General features: G+C 38.0%; 1 protein-coding gene across 3 annotated transcripts in view; it reads right to left on the reverse strand.

Moving 5' to 3' along the window:
• The window catches only part of PTPRR (protein tyrosine phosphatase receptor type R), a 282427-nt gene that overhangs the window by 101407 nt on the left and 153655 nt on the right, over positions 1–27365 (reverse strand). For 2 of the 3 annotated variants that reach the window (XM_003808741.5, XM_034936226.3), the window contains 4 exons: positions 25162–25275; positions 21979–22134; positions 14704–14814; positions 6308–6576 (listed from right to left, as the gene is read on the reverse strand). In XM_003808741.5, the coding sequence (XP_003808789.1) occupies positions 6308–6576; positions 14704–14814; positions 21979–22134; positions 25162–25275 (650 nt within the window). Of the gene's footprint in view, positions 1–6307; positions 6577–14703; positions 14815–15099; positions 15121–21978; positions 22135–25161; positions 25276–27365 lie in introns of those variants that run through there. The other variant, XM_057299490.1, reaches the window with a different exon arrangement.

A 27365-nucleotide genomic window follows, 5' to 3' on the forward strand; every position in this document is an offset into this window, starting at 1 on the left:
CCATAATATTTTTGAGTGTTTACTATGTACTGGGATTTACAGGAACCACAGGAGACACAGAGTATCTTGAGCCATAGTACCTGTTCTTAAAATTCTTGTCATCTGCTGAAAACATAAGACAAACCACTTAAAAACCAGTTCAAGTCCGTTTCTGAATGATTGTTCAATTAAAATCATTGCCAGAGGAGTGGTATATCTGAGAATTTATAGGTGTTATAAATCACTGTGGGCACGAATAGGTTACATGGCCAGTGGTAGGGGGTAAGTTTTGTGTTGGGCTCTGGAGACTAGAGATCGGTAGGCTGAGGGAAGAGGAAGGACCAGGCAAACAGAAATGCAAATGTGGACAGGAGCGCAGCACACAGAGGGGGATGGGGATGGAAACAGAGAGCATGGAATAGAAGGTTTATTTTGGGATGTAGTTGCAAATGGATTTGGAGCAAATGATCAGGGCCAGATGGTATAGGACCTCTGAGGCCCAACAAGATGGTCTATGCCTTATTCTGTAAGCAAATGGAGCCAAATGGGGATTTTTGCACAGCAAAGTATGATAATGAAAGATTGTTATAGCAAGATAAACCTGAAGACTATTGAAGGGGGAAAGAGAATTAGATGCAGACAGATAAGATGAAATAAAATAATATATATGAAACATATTACATATATTAGTCCTAATATCATTTGTATAATTATATGACACAACAATTTAATCATGAAGTAACGAGAGCTGGGTCCAAGGTGATGATTACAGAAAGAGATAATCAATAATGAGAAAGTTGGAGGAGCAAGAATCAATATGATTTGGTGATTAGTTGGAAAAAGGGAGAAAAGAAGACTGAATTGCTATGTTTCTCATTTTTTTTTTTCTTTTTGAGACAGGGTCTCACTCTGTCACCCAGGCTGGAATGCAGTGGCACAATCTCAGTTCACTGCAACCTCTGCTTCCCAGGCTCAAGTGATCCTCCCACCTCAGCCTCCTGAGTAGCTGGGACTACAGGCGTGCACCACCATGCCTGACTAATATGTTCCTCTTTTTATAAGACTCTTTAATCTTCATAATTTCAGAGTGTATTCTTTATACTCAGTTAAGCAATCCATTTAGTCTCTAGATCTTATTTGACTTATCTTTTAATTTTAAAATTATATTTTATGATTAATGATATCAAAGTGATAGATTCTCCCAATCAGGGATGAGAAATTTATATGACATGATCCAAAAGATTGGGACAAGTGACTTATAATGCAGCCTTTATGGTCTCCTGGTGATTTTAATGAAGCCATACTTTTATGCAATAAGTAGAAGATTATTACCTCACTCCAGGATCAAAAGATGGAGAGCTATTAAACATGAGCCTATTTTAAAGGTACCATTAGAACACACATATATATATATATATAAATTAAATTTTAAGGCTTAGAACTGCCAGAAAAGTTTTCTGACTTCATGGAACACTGTACATTCTTCAAATTTGGTCACTCTTAAAACTCTTCATTATGCCATCTTGGCAGGGAATTGTGGTAGAAAAATGGGAGTGAGAATAGAACAGGAAGGGATGGTGGAATAGGCAAAGTGTTTCCCAGTAACTACTGGGAGTTAACCTGAGGTTAGTCATAAAAAAGAATCATTAATTGGTTAATTCACTCATTCAGGCATTTATCTCCAGGAGCTCCTGGTTTCCAGAAATTATGTTCTATATGTAACAGATAAGGAGACAATTCAATCATATATGTGTCCTCAAGAAGCTTAGAGTCTATTGGCTACAACAGATTAGTAAACCAGAACTTAAAGACAACAAAGAAGTGCTATAAATACTGTATGCACACTGGGTTATGGAACTAAAGCAGGGGGGAACCTCCATACAGAAGAGAGGTAGCTGAATCAGTACTGGGCTGGAGGAAGGAGGAGGAGGCAGAGGGAGCCTCAAATTGGCTTCCAAGAGGAAGTGATGCTTGAATGCCCCTCCCTGTATTCCTACTCCCACTTTCACCTTTGGACCTTTGCTGTATTCAGGCTGCCAGGGTTTTTAGGTGTTTTATTGCATTTGAAGAAATCTGAGAGCAGAAAGCAGGGAAATTTGAGTCCTGTCATGGGCTTTGTGTTCTAAAGGCCAGGCCTTTGGTGGAAGGTGGCGTCTCGGGGTGTGGATGTCAGATAAGGTAGAATATGAAATAAGCCAGAGTAGGGTTTTCTATTCCCAAAGCCTAAGAAAACGCCCATGGGCTCAGGGGAGGGTGAAGTGTTAGAGCGGCTGCTTTGTGGGTGCAGGTGAGACCCCTGGATCCTTCACCGCTGAGCCCTGGGAAGTGGGGGACCCTCAATAGGAGGACTGTGATCCTTGGTAGAGCCATGAGAAATGGCTGGAAAGTGTTTCTGGGGGATCATGTCTTAGATATGCCCAGGTTTTTCTATGCCTCCATTTGGGGTAGAATAGTGAGATGATTCTTGGGCATCTAACAGTGGTTTGGATACAACTGAAAAAGAGGAAGAGAGAGAGAAAAGGAGAAAGCAACTGCTGGAAATGAAGGGGCTGCATGAATAGCAACAGGGAACAACATGGTGGTAACTGTCCTGGGAATACTTATGAGAACCAAAGAGATAATGGACATTTTAGCAGATGACAATGTGCACAGATGACATCAAGGCAGATAGGGGCCTTACTCTTCATGTTGAGAAAGTCTCCTTAAAACGTAGAGGAAACCCTAGGAAACCAGAAGTAGGTTAGGTGAATCAGAAAAGGGCTGAGATTCAGTTTCTACCATTTAGGTGAAACGGCATCTAGCAAAAAGCTTAGGTTGAGTTACAGAAAAATAAAATTGCATTTCTTGTTTTTTTGATTTGTAGACCCAGATTCATGCCCACTATATTGGTGGTAATTTTCAAGGGCAAGGAGGAGTAGGGAAAAGGACAGGTTCTAGGCAAGTATTAATTTTTATGCTTAAAAGAGAATGGCATGGTACCTGGAAAAATGTCCAAGTAGCAGGATGAGTCCAAGGGGGTGTTTAGCAGGAAATAGGGGTGAACATAGGCTGCCAAAGGCCAGATCAGAAAGGGCTTCATATTTCATAAGTAGAAGTTATCAGTTTCTTCCTGAAGGCAGTGTGGAAACACTGAGGAATTTTATAAAGAGAAAAACACTCAAATATAATTTAGAAAACCAGTTCGAGAGGTCTAGAGAGTGGACTGGAAAAAAACAGAATTCGAGGTGGGGACCAGGAGGAGACTGGCTAGAATTAGGGAGATCCTGAGTTCTCAGTGGGATTGGGGTTGGACGGGGGGAACAGTTGGGAGAAGGTGCCAGGTCTTCATAATGTTCGGCTATATGGGGAGGGGGAAAAACAACACAGAGGAGCTGAGGATATTACTGGTTTCAGAGACTCACAATTTAAAAAGAAGAGAAAGGATTTGATGAGGAAGGTCTTGAGTTCCATTTCTGAATGTTTTAAGCTGGTAGTGTTTAAGAAAGGTCAGAGTAGTGACACAGAGTTCAGAGCTGAAATATGGGTCTGGATTTCAACAGAAAGGTAGATTGAGCTAAAGGTACTTTTTCAGGAATCACTAAAAGGTAGTAAGATAAGAAGTGGCCGTGGTTGGGTGATTCAGGGAGGAGAGAAGAGGACACAGAATGAAACTCTGAGGTTAACAAGAGAAGGGAATCTGGAGGAGACCGAAGGTAGCCATGCAAGAAACAGAAAAATGATATATATGAGGCCAAAGGAGGAGAGAAGTTTAAGAAGGAGATAGTTATTAGTGCTAGATGGGAAATGAAACATGTGCTTTGGATTTAGTAGTGAGACATTGATAATTAACTTGATAATCGAGGATGTGAGAGAAGCAATGAGAATGAAAGGTGGGAGAAGAACAATGAGGCAGCAGGTACACTCTGTTCTTTTAAGACATGTATTTGAGAAAGGAAGGAAAAACAATACGAGAGGAGGCACTGGATTAAGGGAGTTTCTTTAATACAAAAAAGAACTTATTTGTATGCTGAGGGAACAGCATTAGAAAAGAGGGTACAGCTGAAGGTAGAGGAGGAAAACTGATGAAGTTACTAGGGTTGAGGTGAATGACCTGGAGCCCTTGTGGAGAGAATAGTCTTTTCCTGCTCTGAGGTGGAAGAAATTAGGAGGTGAAATGTGGGATACAGTGAAGTTGTAGATAAGGGGACAGAGAATCTATTTAACACTGATTACACACTTGCTCTGCTAGAATCCCCCATGTGGACCAAAGAGATGGGTATGATTCCGTCCTTGTATTCGCCCTTCTCAAAGATTCACTTTAATGAAATGAATAAGTGAATATTTAACCTTATACTCCTTTAAACTGTAGACCAACATGTCCAGCAGTGGTCTACAGAGGGCAGGATGCTGGGAATGGCTACTTTCCTAGAAAATTTTATTCTGACCTTGCTTAGAATTGGTAGTGCATGATGATAATAAAAATTTGTCTTTTAATCAGTTTCATTATGACCCTTCATTGTTATCTACTATAGATAACATGGCCTCTTATTGCCTGCAGACCCTTTCTTGCCACTGGCCATTCATTCATTACTGATGCCCAGGTCTCTGCTTCAAAGTTCCTCTTTGAAGCAAACATAAAAGCACAAAAATAATGTGGATAACCAGAGTAAAAGAACCAGAAAGAAGCTAAAAAATCAAGTTAAACCTCTTTATCTTTTAGAAGAAAATGAGGTCCAGACGAGTGAATGACTCAGGTGAGGCCACCAAACCCAGGAACGGCAGGGCTGGGTCTGGAATCCAGTTCTCCTGACTCCCAATTAGCCTTAGGGAGAAAGTTCCATTTTCTCTACCTTTCCACACTGAATCACAAAAAGCAATTTAGTGATATCTACGTAAGTGAATGTCACATGGAGACCCACATTGCTCATCAAGAAACCACAGGTATTTTAGGGGAGGAGGTGGAAAGAATGACTTGATCAATCTCTGTTTTCTTCCTGTTGTGGAGTCAAAGGGTTCAGTGTTTAATGACCTTTAGAGATAAACACATTCCTTTATTTTTATGTCATCCATTGTTCCTTGGCAATACTTTCAAATAATTATGAAGGATCAATTTTGTATTCTGCTGTTCTTAAAATCCCAAGCTATATTTTTTGAAGGGTGTGTTTGTGTGTGTAAACCATAACTATTTGCATAGGGCATTGTGATGTATCATGGGAAATATATTCAAAATTTATATATGTGATTTAAAAACCTCAGGCAACAAAATATATGGGGTTAGAAAATGGAGACATGGAAAATAAGAGGAGAATGAACCTGGGATATTACTTTGAGAACTTACTCTCCCACTACCCTGGTGTTCAAAGTTGGATACACTACAAGTCATGTTTTAAATATAAAATTAAAGCTTCTTATTTTAAGAAACACTATGGGAAAGCTTTACTTAATATTTTTGAGAGGCAAAGAATTAGTCTCTCATTTATGTATTTTGCAAATCCAAGTTTTCTTACATTGGATTTGCTTTTAATGGAAATGTATTGGTATAAAGTGAATCACATGTATAATACATCACAAAAAAGGTAAGGCAACAAAAATAATGTCATGGATTTTTTTTTCTTTAGATAGAGTTTCACTCTGTTGCCAAGGCTGGAGTGCAGTGATGCTATCTCAGCTCACTGCAACATCTGCCTCCCAGGTTCAAGCAATTCTCACATCCCAGCCTCCCAAGTAGCTGGGATTACAGGCATGCGCCACCTCACCTGGCTATTGGCCAGGCTGGTCTTGAACTCCTGGCCTCAAGTGATCCACCCACCTCAGCCTCCCAAAGTACTTGGATTATAGGCGTGAGCCACTGCGCCCGTCCAGTGTCATGGATCTTGATACTGAATGTTTGTTGTGGTTAAAAAATGCAGAGCTAAAACTTTAAAAAAAATTAATCTGTGGCATCAACTCCTGCCTAACTCCAGACAATGTGGGCTTTTGCAGGAAACACTCTGAGTTCATTCTCAGTCTTCTACCTACCAGAGTTTCATGACAATTAAACAAGATAGCATCTTGTGAGGTCAGTGAACCTCAATAAGCTAGAAATTGTCTTGTAGTTGAAGATGAACTTTGCTTGGATCTACACCATCTTGAATCTAGACAAGCTTAGCAGAATCAGACATACCTAACAGATTTTATCTAACACAGTTGGATTCCTTTGGGAGACAAGAAACACGACTTCATCTGACTGTCCATTTAGTGGTGAACAATTCTACCCAATTATGTCAATCATTACTAGTTCTTTCTTTTTTAGTTGATGAATTTTTTTTTATAAAAAGCCACACGTAGGGTATACAGAACAAGCTCTTACCTCTCTTGAAGTCCTATGGGCTTCATTTTGAAAGGAGAAGGGCAAACAGAGGTAGCGGTGGTAGCTTTGATCTCAGGAGCACCTCGGCCTTGAGGGTCCACGACAACATTCAGTACCTTTGGGGCCTGCTCAGGTTGGACCATGCTGTGGACTGTCTTTGCCTCGGACAGTGCTGGCTGTAATGTGATGGGCGATAGGTGGATCTCCTGGTTTTTCTCTTTGTCTTGTCTTAAGGAAAGCTGAAATCTTTCTTTTAATCTGTAAAGAATCTATAGAAGGAGATATAAAAAACTCCTGTCACATTTTCTCACACTAAACAAGAGTATGATCTCCTCCACCCCACCCTGGCAGACAAACCAAAATAAAGGCTTAACGATAAAGTAAACAAAGCCCTCTGAGAGATGATTTCTCAGTTTCATGGTATTGAGATTTTTCTCAAGACAGTATACTTGGTATTTCCAGTTACGCTGCACATATGTATCAAATAATTGTGCACATGAATCTGTTCCACAAAGATATATTCAAAAGTAAATTTAACCAATTTTATAAAAAATGCCAGATGTTAGTTTGGTCACATGGGGAAATGGTAGGCTTACAGAAGGAATAACCATAAAACACAGGTCTGTGACATTTATAGAAATGGAGATATACATCCAACATGGCTTAGCAGAAAAAAGTAGTCTTGCAAGTATTAATAAAATAATAGTTATGCCATAAACCACAGTTTCTTATGTTGGTAAATCTCTGCATTAGTCATATATCAACTTGAGTATCTGGTAAATACTTGACAAATTAAATTTAGGGTATCTATGAAAGAATAATTTGGACAACCAGAATTTTTATTCTTACCACTTTGCCCTCTTAAATTTTAATATTTATTTTATTTTATTTTATTTCGATACAGGATCTGGCTCTGCTGCCCAAGTGAAAGTGCAGTGCTGTGATCATAGCTCACTGTAACCTCGAGCTCTCCTTAAGGGAAAAGACTATGCACCTACGAGATAGAACTAGAAATGCATATTAAACACTGAACTCCTAAGAAAAGAAAGACATTTTATTGTTTTTTATGTCAGTCCACCTCCTTGTAATCTGGAAACTTTTATACTGGTGATATTCATTGACTCTGGTAGGGTAAAGTTAAAGCTTAAATTTTGAAAAAAGGGTGGATTTGGAATATTCACATGATAAATATTAATCACATGAATGAGAAAGAAAAGATGTCTGATATTAAGTAAAAGGTCTTCTTACCTTTATAATAATTACTTTCAAGCAAGTGTAATGTGTTTTCTTTAAGCTATAGGATGGAAAAGACTGAAGATGAATGCCTTTATCACGTGCATAGTGTCTAAGGTTTTTAACTCACTGCTTCTCTTCAGTTTCCATGACCTTCACGGTGTAAAAACAAAACCTGCACTAGAACAGTATCAATCAGATGATACATATATTTTAGGCTTATTGTGTTCAGCTAAACATTTAATTACTAAACGATGAGGCAACAGAATTTAAAATATTGTTTTAGTTGCAAGAAAGTTATTTTCCCAAATGAAGAAACAAATATATCTGTATCATTACAAAAACACACTTAGAAGATAAGGCATATATTATATATTTTAAGCTCTTCACATCTAAATATAATACGCATATGAGAACATTTGCTTGCCTGTTTACACTTGGATTTTGGAGAAATATGAATGAATAACGAAAATGGGAAAGCCAAGGAAATCTTGACCTTCTCAATTGTTCTTGACAGGTCAATTTTATGATTTATATTAGTGTAAAACAAAGTCTAGTCCAAAGTCCTTCCTTACCATTCATGAGCTTATGTTTTTGATGAGAAACCTTTGAAACATATTTTCCAATCAGTCATCTGTTTACTTCATGTCTGGTTACAGGTCAACTTTGCAACCTGTCTCCATGTAGTACGTGTACAAACTGATTTCTACATCTTTAATTAGGGAAAAGTAGAACCTGGAGAATGTATGATGTATATAAGATAGTGTTTAAAAATACTCAAGAGATTGGGCTGTCTGAAAAAATATGGAAAAAATGGAAGAGATTGCTACTTGGCAATAGGGTAGTTGTCATGAAATTAAGCTATAAGGCAGTGATTCTCAACTGGCAGGGATTTTGCCCTCAGGAAACGTTTGGCAGTGTCTGGAGGTATTTTTGGTTGTCATATTTTCAGGGTATGGGGGAAGGAGAAGGGAAAGGGTGCTACTGGCATCTGGTAGGCAGAAGCTAACTACCTTTACAATGCATTGGAAAGGCTCACCACACACCCCTGCCAACAGAAATAGTAACTCCGAAATGTCAGTAGTGTTGTTTGTAAAACCCTGATGTAAGGGATCATAAAATTTTTGTGGTGTAATCTCCTCATTTCACATTTAAGTCCTGAGCTGTTGGATGAGTTATGGAGGTTTGGAAAGAAAACCTAGAATCCGAGTTTTCTGACTTCCAGGTAGGTGATCATTCAACTCTATTGTTTCCTCCAAATTCTCATGTCCTTCTTTGAAACCTCTTTCCGAAAGCATCTGGAAAAGTGTGTCAGAGATTTTTCTCTGCACAGATTGAGATCTGGAATATAGCATATTCATATTTCTCTATGGGAATTCACTTTGTTGAAAAACTCAACCTAAAAGCTTACCGTAGCAATGGCAAGTCAACATTTTGCCTTCATCTCCAAGAGCTTGTTTGACTCTTGGACTGGAATAAAGTCATGTAATAATTTAAAAAAGGAAAAGAGAACAGATTATTGAATGAGAGGAGCTGTAAAACTTAAACTATAGCAAGAGAAATAAAATAATAGTGGGAACAAAAAATCCAGAGGAACACAGAAATGGGAGGAAGCTAAAAAAATTCGATGAAGCTTTTCTGCAGCTTAAAATTTTCGTTCAAAAATCTCATGAGTAACACAAAACATTCTGTTTGGATTACAATGTGTTCAGATTTCAAAACGATGCCACCAACCACTAGTCTTTAACATTTGTTCTTTACAGTGTTTTACAATTAGTTCTGAAAGAGTTCATTCACTCTTTTAATTTAATAATCGTGAGTCAATCCCTACTACATTCCATAAACAAGATATTGTAGATGCAAAAGTAACACAGAACTCTGTCTTCTGGGAACTCCTAGGCTTCCAGAAAACATAAATGTGTAAAAATTATGTTCAGTACAAAGTACTAAGTGCAAAAATAGAGGTGTGCCCACAGCACAGAGGTATAATGTGGCACACATTTACCAGTTCCATCTGGGTAGAATGGCTCTGATAAATACAGCCATTTGCATCTGCTACTACTGGAGTTATTTGTGGCCAGAAATATATGTTCACAAGACAGAGTGATAAGACTAAAAACAACAACAACAACAACAACAACAAAAAACAACAACCACAGTTTGACTCCTTTATGAAAACAAATGGAATTATAGTAAAGAATGCTGACTTTCAATTTAGATAGACTTGGGTTTGAATTTTTACCACTTCCTACTCTGCCACCCCCATATCCACCCATTGCATGTTCTTGGTCAAGTCATTTATTTTTTCTGAATCTTAGTTTTCTCATAAGTAAAATTAGGAAGCTAAAACATGTTAGGCATTTAGTACTGCAGTAAATTTAGTACCAGTTTAGTACCAATAAGTGTGCAATAAATGGAAGAAACTAATTTTTAATGTTATTACTATTAAGACAATTGTATTCTTCTTAATACAGAAAAAAATTGAAAATTAATTTGAGATATATGCCTACTTAACCAATCATTCCAGTTAGGAATCTGGTCCTAGTTCCCTTCGTCCCGAGGGATTATATTTAACAAATGAGAAAATTATGTCCACCTTTGACATGTATTTATTACATGATGTTAAGGCTATAGCAGGTGGTTCAATGTAGGATTTCTTGCTGCGGCTACCAGACTACAACTAGAGAAACTCTTTCCCTCCCACATGGATGACTCTCCTATGGGTCTAACATGCCAGTGTTTTTATTGATCCAAACAACTATTTTCATGTGATTTCTAAAACTGCTTTCCAGAAGCAATCTGGCCTGTAGACATCTCTAGCTACATTTCATAAATGTCTTTGTACTTGTTAATAAACCTGTAAGGACATTTGGATGTCTAATTTAGATGATAAATGGTGTTCTTTCTATTATTTGTTCAAGTTTAAGAACTAATTCTTCTTAGTAAGTTTCTTTCATCTAAAACAGACTGAATGGATTGGAAGTTGCCCACACATTTTTTCTTGGAAAACTGTATTTTTCTATTTGTCGCTCCACCCACTGCACATTCACATTTGTGAGGTGCTAAATAAGTCAGCATATTTGAAAATGTCATGCCTGTCTAATTTTATGCCTGGCAACATTTTTTTTTGTATTTTAAGGGAAGTAAACAATATGTCACTTTTCAAAAATTTTGCCAAGTCTTATGTTGTTGTTACATAGCACATACAACCTTCCATTACAGCAATTTACCTATATAATTTTATAATAAAACCCATGCTTTTCATTTCTACGGCATGTAGGAATGCCAATGCAAATGGAGGCACTTGATTTTTTATAAATATAATCAATGCCAGGGGGAAAATTCTGAGTTATATCTTTCCTTTGTCATGGAATCAACAAAACTATGGGAAACAGAGTTGGAATACATGTGTTTCAGAGTCACGAAAGTGATAGTACAAGTATCACTGAGAAATGCATGTGAAACACTTACTTTAAATCAAGCTTATTATCAAAATAATTTGAACACTTAGAAAGATGAGCTTATTTTAGATAATCGCTTTGACATGTCCCTAAACATGAACTCTTGACTCCTCTGTGGTAAGTTCCATCAGATAAACTTGGCTTTGTGCTAATCCTATTAGGTAGTACTCCTTTTCTTGTGAATATGAACTTCCTGTCTGTGTGCTGCCGGTTCCTCTGTTACTTTTCAGAATTTGTTTTTATTTATATATTTTTCAGAGGCAGAGAATCTGTAGCCCAGGCTGGAGTAAAGTGGCATGATCATAGCTCACTGTAACCTCAAACCCCTGGGCTCAAGTGCTCCTCCCCCTCAGTCTCCTCAGTAGCTGGGACTACAGGCATGTGCCATCAGCCTGGATGATTTTTTAACCCCCCTTTTTTTTTTTTGTAAAGACAGGGTCTCACTGTGTTGCCTAGGCTAGTTTTAGACCCCTGGGCTTATGCAATTCCCCTGCCTCTGCCTCCCAAGTGCGGGGATTACAGGCGTGAGCCACTGCACTTGGTCCCCCTGTTACTTTTAAAAGTGACTCTTTCAAATTAAAATTTAAGATAGTATTTGAAATCCATCTAATTATTTCTTTCATTTGTTTAAGAACCATCTGAACACGCTCATCCTCATTCCGAACATGTCCCTCTCCCAGGAAATGAGAACATTTCCACACAGGCAGGGAAGCCAAATAACTTAGGAGTCATCCTTAATTTTACCCCCGTTGCTGAGGATTGGGACACAGCAAGTTTTGTTGGTTCTACTTTCAAATAGATCTCAATCCTTCACTTCTCTCCTTCCCCACCACCCACCCCTGTTCTATGCCACCAGCATCTTCTTCACTGGGATATTGCAGAAGCCTCCAGAAAGATCCTCCTCCTTCCACAACTCTCCCCATCCTCTGTCCACCACCACTTTCTACCAGAAGAAAATGTGATCTTTTAAACACACACAGCAGATCATATCAAGGCTCTGCCTAAAACATTCTTCCCCTAGAGCCTGAACAGGCTAAGCTTATTCTAACTGCACCCACAGTACCCTCTGCCTAGGGGTCCTTTACTCACATATTTACCCATAGGTCTCAAACATCTCAGGTTGCTCTGATCCACTCACTCATTATTACGGTTTCTTCTTCATAGCACTTATCAACATTTGATTTTTTAAATTAATATACTATTTTTTAGAGTAGTTTTAGGTTTATAGAAAAACTGAGCAGAAAATACCAAGTTCTCATATACCCTTCTTCCCTATCTCTTCATTTTCCCCTGTTATTAACATCTTGCATTGGTGTGATTCATTTGTTGCAACTGATGAACCAATATTGATGTATTATTATTAAAGTCCATAGTGTAGATAGTGTAGATTAGAGCTCATTCTTCATACCTTGTACAGGTTTTGACAAATTCATAATGTCATGTATTCATCATTACAGAAAATAGAATAGTTTCACTGCCCTAAAACCTGCTGTCCCCTACCTAATCGTTCCCTTTCTCTGAAATCTCTGGCAACCACTGATATTTTCTATAGGCTTGACTTTTCCTGAATGTCATATAGTTGGACTCACATAGCATGTTCACCATTTGATTTTTTAAAATTAACTTAATTATTTTCTATGTCTCCCTCTAGAGTAAAGACTTCAAGAAAATAGGGATCTTATCTGTCTTGTTTTCTCCTTTGCCCACAGCACCAGCAACAAATAGACCCACAGAGAATATTCTGCAGGAATCTGTTGATTGAATGAATAGATGAATCCACCTGCTAACCCAATAGAGAGCAATCACCTATACTTCTGAAATGCTCCTTTCTTGATTTGTTCTAATAACGTTAGAGTCGACTTCCCTAAGTTTCTGACCTTTACATTGATGTTTTGCAAATATTGGGAAAGGAAGAGTCATCCTCTGGTCCCAAGTGGTTGAGGGTGTGACTACTATAGGTCCCTTTGCCACAAGACCAACATAGGCATTTATCTAGTTACATTCAGTACATGAGCACGCCCTGAGTTAGAAATGCAGAATCTGAAACACATTCTATATGTCAATAGCAAGCTCTGCTCTGTTTCTGCTGCCCTTTAGTACTCAAAGGCTGGGCATGACTCTGCTTTCCCACTTCCCTTCTTCTATCCTTGCCTTTGCTCTTCTGAATCACATCCACTGATCCCCTGAATATTTTCCACTTTTATCACTTTCAATTCCTTTCTATTCTCCCCCTCCTCTTATCCTTTCTCATCTGCAAAGCAGAAAAACACCCTAATTGTGACTGACAAGAGAGGGAACAGCACTTGAGATTTCCCATATGAAGGAAGGAAGAATCACGTATATTAAAATGCAATTAACCATAACAAGGAACTACGTCCTTTAAAACAGAGATGCCCAGAAGACGCTGCCATAATTTCCCAAAACCTCCAACTTTCTCTCATTAAAATTCTTTCCTCTTAATCTCTGCCATGTGAAATATAAAAATCAGTTTTTACTCAATTCTAAATTATTCTTTTGTTTACTGAGTCACAATTCTTAGAAATTTTTTTTTCTTAATGCTTGACCCATAGGAGCTACCTCTGAATTCATTATGGTGGAAGATTTAGGGTACTCTTGTTACTTCACATATTTTAAACTCTAGAAAACATGCTTATCTTCACCCTGTTTAAGACTGTGCTTGTTTTATATCCTCTAAGTTTAGCCCATGCAGCCTGTCTTTCCAGAGGGAGCCCCAATCTTTCTAACAGTAACCCCTTCCCAGTAGGGGAAGCAGAAATAAACAAAATCCAATAAAACACTTAGCAACATTGTTGATTGTGGAGAGAAATAAGTAACATAATGACTTTTGGGGGGCACTTAAAAACTAAGGAAGAAGTATTTATTTAAATGTACAAAATTAAAAAGAACATAGCTCACAGGGAAAAAGGACATTAAAACCTATTTGTAAACTCCAATTATTATATTACATCTTGAAATTTTCAAATGAGTAGAAACATCTTATTCTACCCTAAAGATACCGTTAATTCATTCAATGCCAAATAGTACTGCTTAATTTAGTGGGTTAAGTTTGTTTTGGGTTCTATTTTTAAAATTAGAAACATGCTTTTAAAGGCTACACATTATTACTTACAGAGCTATTCCAGCATATACATTTATACTTTTGTACTATTTATCCACCTTAAAAGTGAGTTAGTAGTCTACCTAACTTAGCCTTTGAGGGTATAATCATCTCCTTTTCATAGAATGCTTTCAAGTCCTTTTACAAATAAGGAAATCAACCATTCCTTAGGGAGTAATCTTGTCTCAAAGACATCTTTCTTTTTAAATTTTTTCCTGAGTTCCATAAAGATGATATAAAAGGAGAAATAAAGTAAACCCAAAGTGTGCCCGTGAGACTTTACTGACTTTGAGGGCTTCAGTGACCTCAGTAAATCACTTTCTAAAGCTTCATTCTCAGAGTTGATCAAGTTACTAAAAACTGCATTGCAATTACAGCCTTATTATTCAGGTCAGCGTCCTTAATTCCATAAGCTCTCCTTTAGCAATCGCTCTGATGTCAGATATGAAATATTCCTAATCTAGCAGGATCATAGTCTTCCTTCTGCTCGGAAGCATTTTAACACTCATTTGAATGGCAATGTACCCACTAATATCAAGCAGTGGGCTGAGCAAACGATAAAATATACAAAGAAGCAAACTTACCATCAAACACGTTACTATAATAACAAAGATGCTGAGAAAAATGACAACAGCATAAAATCCTTCTTTGCTCCAGATTTTGTCCGCTTCATGCTGCCCTTGTAAAACATTTTTCTTTAAAAGCAAAACAGAAAGTCCGACGTTAAATGAGAGCTTGAGAAAACTGGCGTTCTTATCAGACACTAAACATATTTTTAGCCTTATTCCATTCAGTGTAGTGCAACACACCTACACCCCCCGCTGCCAGAGCTGCTTCTCAAACTGATCTAAGACAACAGACTGCCATCCTTATATATCAAGAGATTATTTAGTCTCCTATACAGGAGCAAGCGTGCCTGACATGGCATCCGCAGGTCCCAGGCTTTCTAAACATCCCTCGGCGTCTCTCTTAGAAACTACCTGGTTCATAGGTAAGAGAGTTCTGTTCTTTTCTGTGTGGAGAAAATTGTTTCTGATTTCCTTACTCTGTTTTAAGTCCCCTCCCACAACATCAGCACCCTGGATTACGTGCTGTACTACCGTTCTTTACTTTTAAACAAAAGCGAAACAAGTGCAAACAAAAGCTTGTGGTGCATTAATAAATACAGCAACAATGCCAGCATTATTTCCTTCTTTCTTTTAATCACATCTTTTTTTTTCAAATAGAGTCTATGCTGTCAAAACCTGACTAAAATATCATCTCAACAATATATATTGTTAGAATATCACATATTTTTCTAAAGTAATACGGAACATTAAAAAGTTCAGAATTATTTGTCAATAAAAGGTAGAATACACAGGTTTATCTTTATTTGTATCATTTTTGTTCCACTTTGGGGGTGGAAGAGCAGAGAAGAAGCATGAATAAAGTGTGCATGACTCTATTAATTTTATTTTATTAATTTTTTTAAAGAAGCACATTGACTAAAATCCATTCTTAGATTAAAATTCAGTTGTATAATTTAGTGACAGTATAGATTTATAGTTAACGAAACTAACTTGAAACCAAATAGTCCATGATTGGGAAAAACATATAAAGGCTAAATCAAGTCAAATGCTTTAACTCATCTAAAATTTCATTTTGTTGAAGGTTGCCTTTTTATTCCCTTTAGTGAGAGTACATATCTGTCCTTGGATATTGTTTCCAGTGATTAAGAAGGCCTGGAGTAAAACACGTCTTGTAGGTGTCTGAACTTTGAAATCATTGCTAATTTATTTTTAAGGCTTTTAAAAAATAAAATATAACCAACATTTATAAATCAGACAAAAAATTTACCTTCAAAAATATTTTATGAGAACTTTCATTCTGGAATGCAAGTGTGTTTTGGTGGGAAGATAAGCAAGGCTGAACAGAAAAGATTTTTGAGTTCAATTGTGATTACAAAAATTATTTGGAGAAAGCCTTTATTAAATGCTAACGTAATCAGGATTCTATTTTCTTTACTCGTAAAACAGCGATGTGCTCACTAATTATAGTAGAATAGTATCTGGTCTACTTTCTAAGACATAGATAGATGCATAGATACAAGAAATGATTTAGATATGTATTTTAAAGATATATAAATGATAAATCGATGGAGAATCTGAAAACACTTGATTGATAAAATGATTAGAAACCAAGTACCCTGCTGCAAAACAACTTTGGGTTCAAGCGACAAATTTTCTTTCACCTCTTTGACGTCAGCCATATCGTTTTTTTAAATTCCAATGTCTCTATAAGCATAGCTGGAAACTAATAGAAAACTCTTGCAGAAATCAGGTATAAATATGGAAATGAATTTTTTACAGGCAACAAAATAGCATCCATTGTTTGCTATAAAAGCAAACTAGTTAAGTCTTCAAGTAGGCAGCATAAATTTGTCAAATTTAAGTATAAGGAGTTGAGCTTAAGCCCATGTAAAATTTGGATAAAAAGGGGTGGTTAGGTGGGTGGAAAGAGATTTTTGTGTTCCTAACCCGATTTGGTTCATTTTTTTTTCTTGCTGTAGTTCTACAACTCCTAGAATATCAACATGTTCCTTTCTGCTTAAGACAAACCTGTTTTGTTTTCTTTTTTAACTGAAGCAGTAATGATGAAAGAATTAACTCCCACCCTCCCATCCCCCACTCCCAGTTAGAAAGACACGTTTTAAACTCCTAGAACTTAGTCACTGCACTTTCTTGGTAAATAGATTTCTTTCTGAGTCATGCTACTCCTGCTGAACACTACTATATTTGTACAGAGATCTAAAAAACTTGATAAGGGCAGGGTAATAAATGGACAAGTTTGTAGTTAAGAGCTCACAAATCAAAAGACTATAATTCACAAGAATCTTCAATCTAACCTTTGCATAGGGTTAACCCCATGCTTTTTATATTTTGTCAGGTGGCCGAGAGTTGAATAATTCAGAGGCTCTGTTGTTGGGTCAAGCCAATGCCACTATATCATCTTTATGTTTTATTATTTCATAGCTACATTTCTTTGCCCTTTAACTTAGTTGCAGTGAAAGAAGCTGATGGGTTTTGTTCTATTATTTAAAATTTGGTCAGTTTTCTCTATAGTTAACAATGGCTTCTCTATATCCTGTTTAATAATTTGATGCACTATAGCTCATTCTTCTTTCTTTTGTCCTTTCTTTTTAAATATTTTAATCAATTCTGATCTCAGATGCAGAAGGAGATCCCAAATGCTAGGAGAGATGATTCAGAGATACAGAGGATCTAGGAGATACACCTCTTTAAGAGAGAGGAAGTACACAGAATAAGAACGAAGTGCAAATGTTACAAAGTATCTGGTTAATTTGATTGACTTGGCAGATAAATGAGATGTATCCTATAACAATATGGCTTTGTTGGATAAATGCCAAGCTTCCACTGTACTGTGCGCAACGTGAGCAATTGTTCTGAATGGTCGAATACAGGTTAATATTGATTGTATGTCTCCTCAGCACTGTATGGCTAGGTCTACACTAATTTAGACTAGACTACCTGCTAGTGTTCCTAGTTTGAAGGAATAATCATTAAACTCACACATTATTGTTTACATTTGTATGTAATGGCTTTTTTCTTTGTAAATATTTCATGAAGGTATCAGTTAGCACATTGGACTTTTATTTAAAGAAGGTCACTTTCTCCTTTGAAATATAAGATTTGGAAACTGGAGTAATTTGCAATTGAACAACAAAATTCCTGAATAATTTTTAAAAATGTCAACACAGAACTTACCGTTTTAATAGGTATTTAATTCATTTTGTAAAAACATTTAATTTTATTTTCCTGGGATTTTACTTATTAGGCAAGAGGAAGTCTAGTTTTATCTGTATGAGTGCCTATAATGTTCTAGATATCATATACAAATATATAAAAGAAATAATGTCTTTTCCTTTAAGAAACAGATTACAAATGAAAACAAATGACTAAACAAAAACAGTTTTCTAGTTGGTTTTTTTTTGTTTCTCAAGAGTCATTTTCAATTTAAAAAATCAAGCATATGAAAAAACAATAAAAAACCATATCCTTCCATGAAAGTAATTAACGTAAGTTTAGGAATAGATGCTTTGAGACATCATTCACGATGTTCTATAATTCATGCAAAGGATGAAAAGCCAAAATACCAGTGATCCTTTTTTTCTGTTAATGAATATGTTGCCATAACATGTTATAATTTTAAGATTAAAATGTGAAAAAATGGGTTAAGGTATAAGTTGTTATAAAAGATTAACCACAGAAAAAATGAATAAAGTTGTAAGAAAACTCACAGAATAGCATTTACCAGTTTTAAGCAACTATCAATCAATATTTTTGCAGGGCTTCTTTAGGTTGTATCTATACCAAGCACCTCCCCACTGGGGTGCCTGCTCACTACAGACAGCTTTTCCCTGTTTCTGCATTTAGAGATTCTGGTCAAAGGTCAAAGGGTAATGCCTGGCCCCTTCTAGGAGTACTCAAACAAAAGGTTCAAATAATCCTTCTGTCCTTCATGATATGCTCCTTATATCTGATTCAAATACTTCCTCATCTTCTGTAATGCATATTTTCTAAATTCTAGATTTCTAGATTCCAACAATTTTATGAGAATCTATCACATTTATCATCAAATACAGTTTCCTTATTCAAATGTAGTCTATTGTGAGCTAGTAGCTCTGTGAGAGGCCATTAAGCTAAGTACCTCACCTTCACTGGACTGGGGTATATTGGAGGATGCCCAGGTACTTGCTTTAAAGGCAGCTCTTTTTGTATAGGGAGCTTCTTTTGGTTTGCAAAACTGAGTGACTCAGTAAGTTGCTCTATTCTTAAAGCCTTCAGAATGGCTTTTAAACTGAGAATAAAGCAACAGGGAAGGCCGTTTATATGATTCTCTAAAAGCTTATGGGAAGCAGGATACATTTATCCAACGGTCTTTCTAAAATTTAAAGAATTGTCCTAGGCAAGATGTGTACCAGTCAGTCCGTGAAGGGCCTTCACTGTGGGAATGGGGTTTGGCTTTGTGCACAAGTGGAACTGCTTCAGATTCAGACGTGGGCAAGGCTGGGAGGGGCCTGGTGGTTCACCTCCTCCTGACCCTCTCCTCTGGCCTCTCTAAAGCATAAGGGGTCTCTTCTCCAAGGCTCCCATGGCACAGTGTAGCAACTTTATTTATAGAACTATATTCTTATTATCTGTTTGTGTCGTATTTGCCCTATTAGTGCATAAATTCATTGAGAACAAGCATCATTTATTGTTTGTTTTCTTGTTTATTTATTTTTCTGGCTTTAGATATTAGCTAGCACAGTACTTGGCTATTTGCTCTTGTTGTTGTTGTTGTTGTTGTCTGTTTGTTTTGGGACTCCACCCAGGCTGGAGTGCAGTGGCCTCATCATAGCTCATTACAACCTTAAATTCCTGGGCTCAGGTGATCTGCCTGCCTCAGCCTCCCAAGTAGCTGGGACCACAGTTACACACCACCATGCCCAGCTAATTTTTAACTTTTTTTGTAAAGTCAGAGTCTTGCTATGTTGCTCAGGTTGGTCTCAAACTCCTGGCCTCAACCAATCCTCTTCTCTTGACCTCCCAAAGTGCTGGGATTACAGGCTTGAGCCAACGCGCCCAGCATGACTATTTGTTGACTCAGTTTTGTTGTGTGCCCATTGCATGCCAGGCACTAAATGAAGGCAATGAAGACACAGATCAAATGACATGTCACAAGCTCTCAAAAAACCCACAGTGTAGAGATGAGCCTAAAGACTAATATGGGATAAGGAGTTTTTGTTTTAAGCTTGACGGGAACACAGGGTAAGAAGCATCTTCGTCTGTGGAGGTACAAGGGATACTTTGCTACACAGTAGACTGATCTTAAGAAATGAAAGGTATGCATGGTGAAATCCCATCTCTACTAAAAATACAAAAAATTAGCTGGGTGTGGTGGCAGGCGCCTGTAGTCCCAGCTACTCAGAAGGTTGAGGCAGGAGAATGGCGTGAACTCGGGAGGCGGAGCTTGCAGTGAGACGAGATGCACCACTGCACTCCAGCCTGGGAGACAGAGCAAGACTCCATCTTAAGAAAAAAAAAAAAAAAAACCAAACGAAAGGTATGTAGATGAAACAACATATACAAAAGCATGAAGGAAAGAGAGAATATGGTGTATCATAGATCTATCGAGTTTAGAATTGCTGAAATGTAAACTAGGAAAGTGTTGTTCAACAATTATAAAGCCCAGCATACAAAGGACCATATACCATATTAAGAAATCTAGACTTCATTCCGTAGTATTTTGAAAGCCAGAGAAGAATCACGAAATTAGGAGGGCATGGCCAAATTTATGTTGAGAAAGATTACTTTGGTGGCAGGAAAGAAAACACACTGGGTGTGTTTGGAAACAGAACAGAGAGAGGCACAAAACCAAATGCAGGAAGACCAGTTGGGGGTGGTTGTGACAGTCATGGTTCAATGATGACATATATTCTCATTGTGCCAATTCATCCTGCATTCAAATTACATTTGTCTGCTACCTAGGCTGTGTGAGAATTTCTGCATATACTTTAAAAATTCAATCCATATTTCAAGTTTATAAGTGCTGTACCCATTTTGGATTTGAAGAAACTAAGGCTCAGGGAGGTTGATACCATGCAAAGGCAGACAACCTCACAGAGATTAAATGGCCTGCCCATGGGGCACACACATTTTACGTGTGGCTTTGGGATACAAACTCCATCTGGGTGAAAGTGATCCTGCTGCCTCAGCCTCCCCAGTAGTTAGGATTACAAACATAAGCCACCATGCCCACCCAGAGCTTTTTATACCACACCCGTGATACTAAAATGAGAGGCAGTGTGATTTACTGTAAAGGTGAATAGACCAGGGATCAGGACATCTAGATTTTGGACAGGGAAGATGGCTCACTCGCATCTGTAATCCCAGCACTTTGGGAGGCCAAGGTGGGAGGATTGCTTGAGGCTAGGCATTCAAGACCAGCCTGGGCAACATAGTAAAACCCTGCCTCTATAAGAGAGAAAAAAAAGACACCTAGATCTTAGGTGGTGCTTTACGCCTCTCTTGTTCTGTCACCTTGAGGGAGTCACTTAATTTCTATGGGCCATACTTTCTGTATCTACAAGGTGTTACACATATTCCCTCCAGTTTAATTTCATGATTCCATGAATTGAATTACACGTATTTAGGATGATGATCCTTTCAGTAGGTTTGTTAGAGCGGGATGGAGTAATAGAATTGGAAAGGAAATTAAATCCATTCAGGAGTGAGATGGTGGAGGTGGTAGAGGAAATTTTTTAAAAGCGACAAATTTGGAAAATACTATGAAGAAACATCTATAGTTCTTAAGACTTAAGTTCTTTAAAAAACTATAGTTTCTTCAGCAAAAGAAAAATCACATTTCAAATTAATTTCAAAGTTATGGGAAAAGGCGAATATCTGGTGACCATTTTGACAATGAAGACAATGAGGGGAGGGGTGCACCTGTAGAGAAAGAAAGGTTTAAATGTATTTTTGTTTATTTGACATATCAGTTTCAAGTGATCAATTGACAAAATACATCTAAATCTTCTTTCTTCTAGAAAATTTACTGGATAAGTCAAAATAAGTTATAAGGCCACAAAGGTTTGAAGAAGAAAAATGCCAAAAAGTGAAAACCTTAATGTGAAAATGCATTTCCTTAAGAAGTAAACATATACAATGTAAAGATCAGAGAATTCTGACACTCAGGGAAATTTTTATATCAAATAACATACAATAAACAACTTTCATCTCAAAGCCTCTTGGGGTTGAATTACCATAGCATGCTAACTGTTCACATTTTTAAATGAATTGTTTCGTGCAACAACATACCTCAGGAGAGACTTCTGTAATTCCAAACTGGGATAAACTTTGATGCAAAACATTGATATTAAGTGAACGAAGAACTTCCTCAGAGGGCAGAGCATCAGAAATTCCTGTTTTTCGGTTTATGGGAGACACAAACAGTTCAATACTGTTCTTCTTTCCCTAATAAAAGCAGAATATTTGTATTTGTTATAGACATTTTAAACAACTTTGGAAAATATTTTTACCTGTCCTTTAGAAACATTAAAGGAAGTCAGAATTCTAGAATTCTAAAAGGCTTTGTGGAGATTACATTTATTAGTTATTCTCTGATAGACTTAATGTTACCCGTCCAAAGTCTAAAATCTTCAAATAGCTTTCTTGCAATTAGTTGCCACCCCCCAAGATGTGTAATTTTATATTTCATTGCATGCTTGCATGCTGATTCATTTACCATTCCATATTGTAATTTTTTGATGTAGATTGTTCAGATGTTCCCTGAGTAATTATGTTTAAAGAAACATTTTAAAATCAAATGAATTAAATAAAGTCCAAAGTAATAGTAAAATTACATATTAGACATCACCACTCTCTCTATTATTTTTATAACTTGTGTTAATGTGAAGGCTTGGCTAGCTAAAGAAGATGGTGCCAGATGATCTTTGAAGTCCTTTTCCTGATACTGTTCTTCACGTCAAGTATGTCACACATTTAAAATTGGTCATTTGGTGGAAATGCATATCTTGTGTAGTGATGTCATGAGACTTTTCCTATTAGTATTACCTCATTAGTTGAAACGGAGTCAGAGAATTTCTTACCATAAATGTCTGATATCCTACACACACACACACACACACACACACACACACACAGAGCAGACAAAACCATGGCGATTGATAATATTATCTTTTACAACTTACACAACACACTAATAGAAGGAAATTATTCTTAGCTTTCTTTCTGACACATGGAGCGCTCTCATGCTAGAAAGTTTTCTTTTAATGTGCTTTATCAGAATTTTAGCTGGTATAAAATGAAGTATCAGTTTACTACTAGCAAGCCAGTAAAAGTTTTTTCATGTTTGCAGAGAACAACAGACAATAACTAAATACTGATGTGAAACATGTTTATAACAATTTAAATAGTTTGTGACCCAATAACAACTACTGTAGGTACAGAGCACTTGTGTTGTGCCTAACATGCTATTTACCTTAAATCTTTTATCTCATTTATTGCTCAAAACACCGCTAAGCGATAGGTATTATGGTTATCTCTATTTTACAAATAAAACGTAAGAGGCTTGCCCACATTCACATACATGGAATATGGCCACACTGGAAATGAAGTATGGTTTTGTCTGTCTCCAAAACACATGATGCTAATCAACATGCTTTGCTATGTCAGGTATTGTAACTCTAGCTATTATAATAACTACTTGGAACCATGCTACTAACATTCTCTGAGGATATGATAAGCATATCCCTTCCTCAGTCTGGCAAATCCCTCCTTCACCCTTGCAAACAGCTATTATGCTCATTAAACCTAATATGTATAAAAGTATATCTAAGATATCTATATCATCTCTCTATATATCTTAGCAAAATATATATGCACAGGTTGATGCATATATATTTTTATATGTATATATTGTATATATATAAAAAATCTAGATCTAGATCCAAGACTTTTTTTTTTTTTTTTGAGATGGAGTTTCGCTCTTGTTGACCAGGCTGGAGTGCAATGGAGTGATCTCTGCTCACTGCAACTTCCACCTCCTGGGTTCAAGTGATTCTCCTGCCTCAGCCTCCTGAGTAGCTGGGATTACAGATGCCTGCCACCATGCCCGGACAATTTTTTGTATTTTAAGTAGTAGAGATGGGGTTTTACCATGTTGGCCAGGCTGGTCTCAAACTCCTGACCTCCAGTTATCCACCCTCCTGGCCTCCCAAAGTTCTGGGATTACAGGCGTGAGCCACCAGGTAACCTTCACTCATTCAGGGGAATGTTGTATTTCTTCTTCTGTGGTATGAGTTAAAACTTTTTAAAAGCTTGTTTACTTCTAGAACATTGTTGATTCACAGAATACAAATTTTTATGAAGAAATGAAACAACTCACTCTCTACACACAGAAAAAATAAAAAGAAACATAAACCCCAAACCAAAACAAAAAGCAAATTCCCTCCATAGTGAATGCAGATGGGTGCAATAGAAAGCTGAGCTCCATGCAGCAGAAGCACAGCAATTTAAGGCCGGGGGAACATGGAGTCCTTGCTTAGACTCCCATTGTAGTGGACATTAAGAGCAATTTAAAACCTGTACAGTGATCCCAAAGTTCCTTTTCACGTAAAACTGAGGTGACTAGCTTTTTACAGAAAGACAGTCTGAATTTACTTTTTTTTTGGCCTTTGCTCACGCCCACTTTCCAGTGCAGATGGGAACATGTAGTTGCATGAAATCCAGGTTCCCAAACACCGAGGAAAGAGAGGAAATAATGGATGTGGGTGATTGACATATAGGCCTAGACTGGGCCCTATACAACAGATCCTTTGGGTTTACTTTTTTTTTTTTTTTTTACTTTACCCACTCAGATGCCCATTCAAGTTTTCTCTTGGTTTTCCTGGACTACCAATTCCTGCATTCCACCTGGGCTGCAGTCCTCAGGGTCAGTTCTTTATTCTTTATTTAAAATGCCCTGCCTTGTGCACTCAATGTCCATTGTTCTATTGATATACTTGAAAGTATATCAATAATGTCTGGAAACTGCCTCACCTGATATACTTGAAAGTATATCAATAATGTCTGGAAACTGCCTTACCTGATATAGAAGCTTTCACTCTAATGGAGAATATTTTCGGAGTAGTGTCAGGTTGGTAAGGCAAGTGTTTTGGGCTCTTTCATACTTACCACAGGACCTAGCCTTGAACTATGACAGAGTTAACAAACTTCCTCTATAAAGGGCCAGATGATAAACAGTTTAGGCTTCATGAGCTAATCTTTTGCAACTACTGAACTCTGCCACTGTAATATAAAAGCCACCATGGGCAATGGGTAGATGAGCGGATATAGCTTGTTTCATAAAATTTTATTTGCAAAAACATGACGTGCCGGATTTGGCTCATTAGCCATACAACTATAGCATGAGCCCTTTAGTGATTAAAAAAACCACACACACGGCTTGAATTTTGGAAATGCGAAATGTGGGTATCTTACAATGAGGCGATTGATGTGCACTTGCTGGGGTAAGAGTCCTAAAGCTGCAGCCACTCCTTGGCGGAAGATCCGAAGCAAGGTTATGTTCAGCTTGTTTACATCCATTTGCAGTGTCTAGAAAATAAGGACAAAAATAAATCCAAATTATAGTATTAATAAGTCTTTTGTTCACGACATTCAGTTCTTGACTCATGACTGACCATAGTTTCTGTGACTCTGCTAAGTTTACACTAATAATGCTTTATTGCATTTTTGATAGAAATAAAATTATAGGAACATTGCATGTGATATTTTAAATGGTATTAGTTAAAAAGATGTATTATAGGGGTGGAGCCAAGATGGCCAAATAGGAACAGCTCCGGTCTACAGCTCCCAGTGTGAGTGATGCAGAAGATGGGTGATTTCTGCATTTCCATCTGAGGTACCAGGTTCATCTCATTAGGGAGTGCCAGACAGTGGGCGCAGGACAGTGGGTGCAGTGCACCGTGCGCGAGCCGAAGCAGGGTGAGGCACTGCCTCACTCGGGAAGTGCAAGGGGTCAGGGAGTTCCCTTTCCTATTCAAAGAAAGGGGTGACAGACGGCATCTGGAAAATCGGGTCACTCCCACCCCAATACTGAGCTTTTCTGACGGGCTTAAAAAATGGCACACCAGGAAATTATATCCCTCACCTGGCTTGGAGGGTCCTATGCCCACGGAGTCTTGCTGATTGCTAGCACAGCAGTCTGAGATCAAACTGCAAGGTAGCAGTGAGGCTGGGGGAGGGGTGCCCGCCATTGCCCAGGCTCACTTAGGTAAACAAAGCAGCCGGGAAGCTCCAACTGGGTGGAGCCCACCACAGCTCAAGGAGGCCTGCCTGCCTCTGTAGGCTCCACCTCTGGGGGCAGGGTGCAGACAAACAAAAAGACAGCAGTAACCTCTGCTGACTTAAATGTCCCTGTCTGACAGCTTTGAAGAGAGCAGTGGTTCTCCCAGCATGCAGCTGGAGATCTGAGAATGGGTAGACTGCCTCCTCAAGTGGGTCCCTGACCCCTGAGCAGGCTAACTGGGAGGCACCCCCCCAGTAGGGGCAGACTGACACCACACACAGCTGGGTACTCCTCTGAGACAAAACTTCCAGAGGAACGATCAGACAGCAGCATTCGCAGTTCACGAACATCCGGTGTTCTGCAGCCACCGCTGCTGTTACCCAGGAAAACAGGGTCTGGAGTAGACCTCTAGCAAACTCCAACAGACCTGCAGCTGAGGGTCCTGTCTGTTAGAAGGAAAACTAACAAACAGAAAGGACATCCACACCAAAAACCCATGTGCACATCACCATCATCAAAGACCAAAAGTAGATAAAACCACAAAGATGGGGAAAAAACAGAGCAGAAAAACTGGAAACTCTAAAAAGCAGAGCGCCTCTCCTCCTCCAAAGGAACACAGCTCCTCACCAGCAACGGAACAAAGCTGGACAGAGAATGACTTTGACGAGTTGAGAGAAGAAGGCTTCAGACAATGAAACTACTCCAAGCTACAGGAGGAAATTCAAACCAAAGGCAAAGAAGTTGAAAACTTTGAAAAAAATTCAGACGAATGTATAACTAGAATAACCAATACAGAGAAGTGCTTAAAGGAGCTGATGGAACTGAAAACCAAGGCTCGAGAACTACGTGAAGAATGCAGAAGCCTCAGGAGCTGACGCGATCAACTGGAAGAAAGGGTATCAGTGATGGAAGATGAAATGAATGAAATGAAGCGAGAAGGGAAGTTTAGAGAAAAAAGAATAAAAAGAAATGAGCAAAGCCTCCAAGAAATATGGGACTATGTGAAAAGACCAAATCTACGTCTGATTGGTGTACCTGAAAGTGATGGGGAGAATGGAACCAAGTTGGAAAACACTCTGCAGGATATTATCCAGGAGAACTTCCCCAATCTAGCAAGGTAGGCCAACATTCAGATTCAGGAAATACAGAGAATGCCACAAAGATACTCCTCAAGAAGAGCAACTCCAAGACACATAATTGTCAGATTCACCAAAGTTGAAATGAAGGAAAAAATGTTAAGGGCAGCCAGAGAGAAAGGTCGGGTTACCCACAACGGGAAGCCCATCAGACTAACAGCGGATCTCTCAACAGAAACTCTACAAGCCAGAAGAGAGTGGGGACCAATATTCAACATTCTTAAAGAAAAGAATTTTCAACCCAGAATTTCATATCCAGC

This window comes from Pan paniscus, chromosome 10 (assembly GCF_029289425.2).
Source record: "Pan paniscus chromosome 10, NHGRI_mPanPan1-v2.0_pri, whole genome shotgun sequence".
NCBI classification, from domain to species: Eukaryota; Metazoa; Chordata; class Mammalia; order Primates; family Hominidae; genus Pan; species Pan paniscus.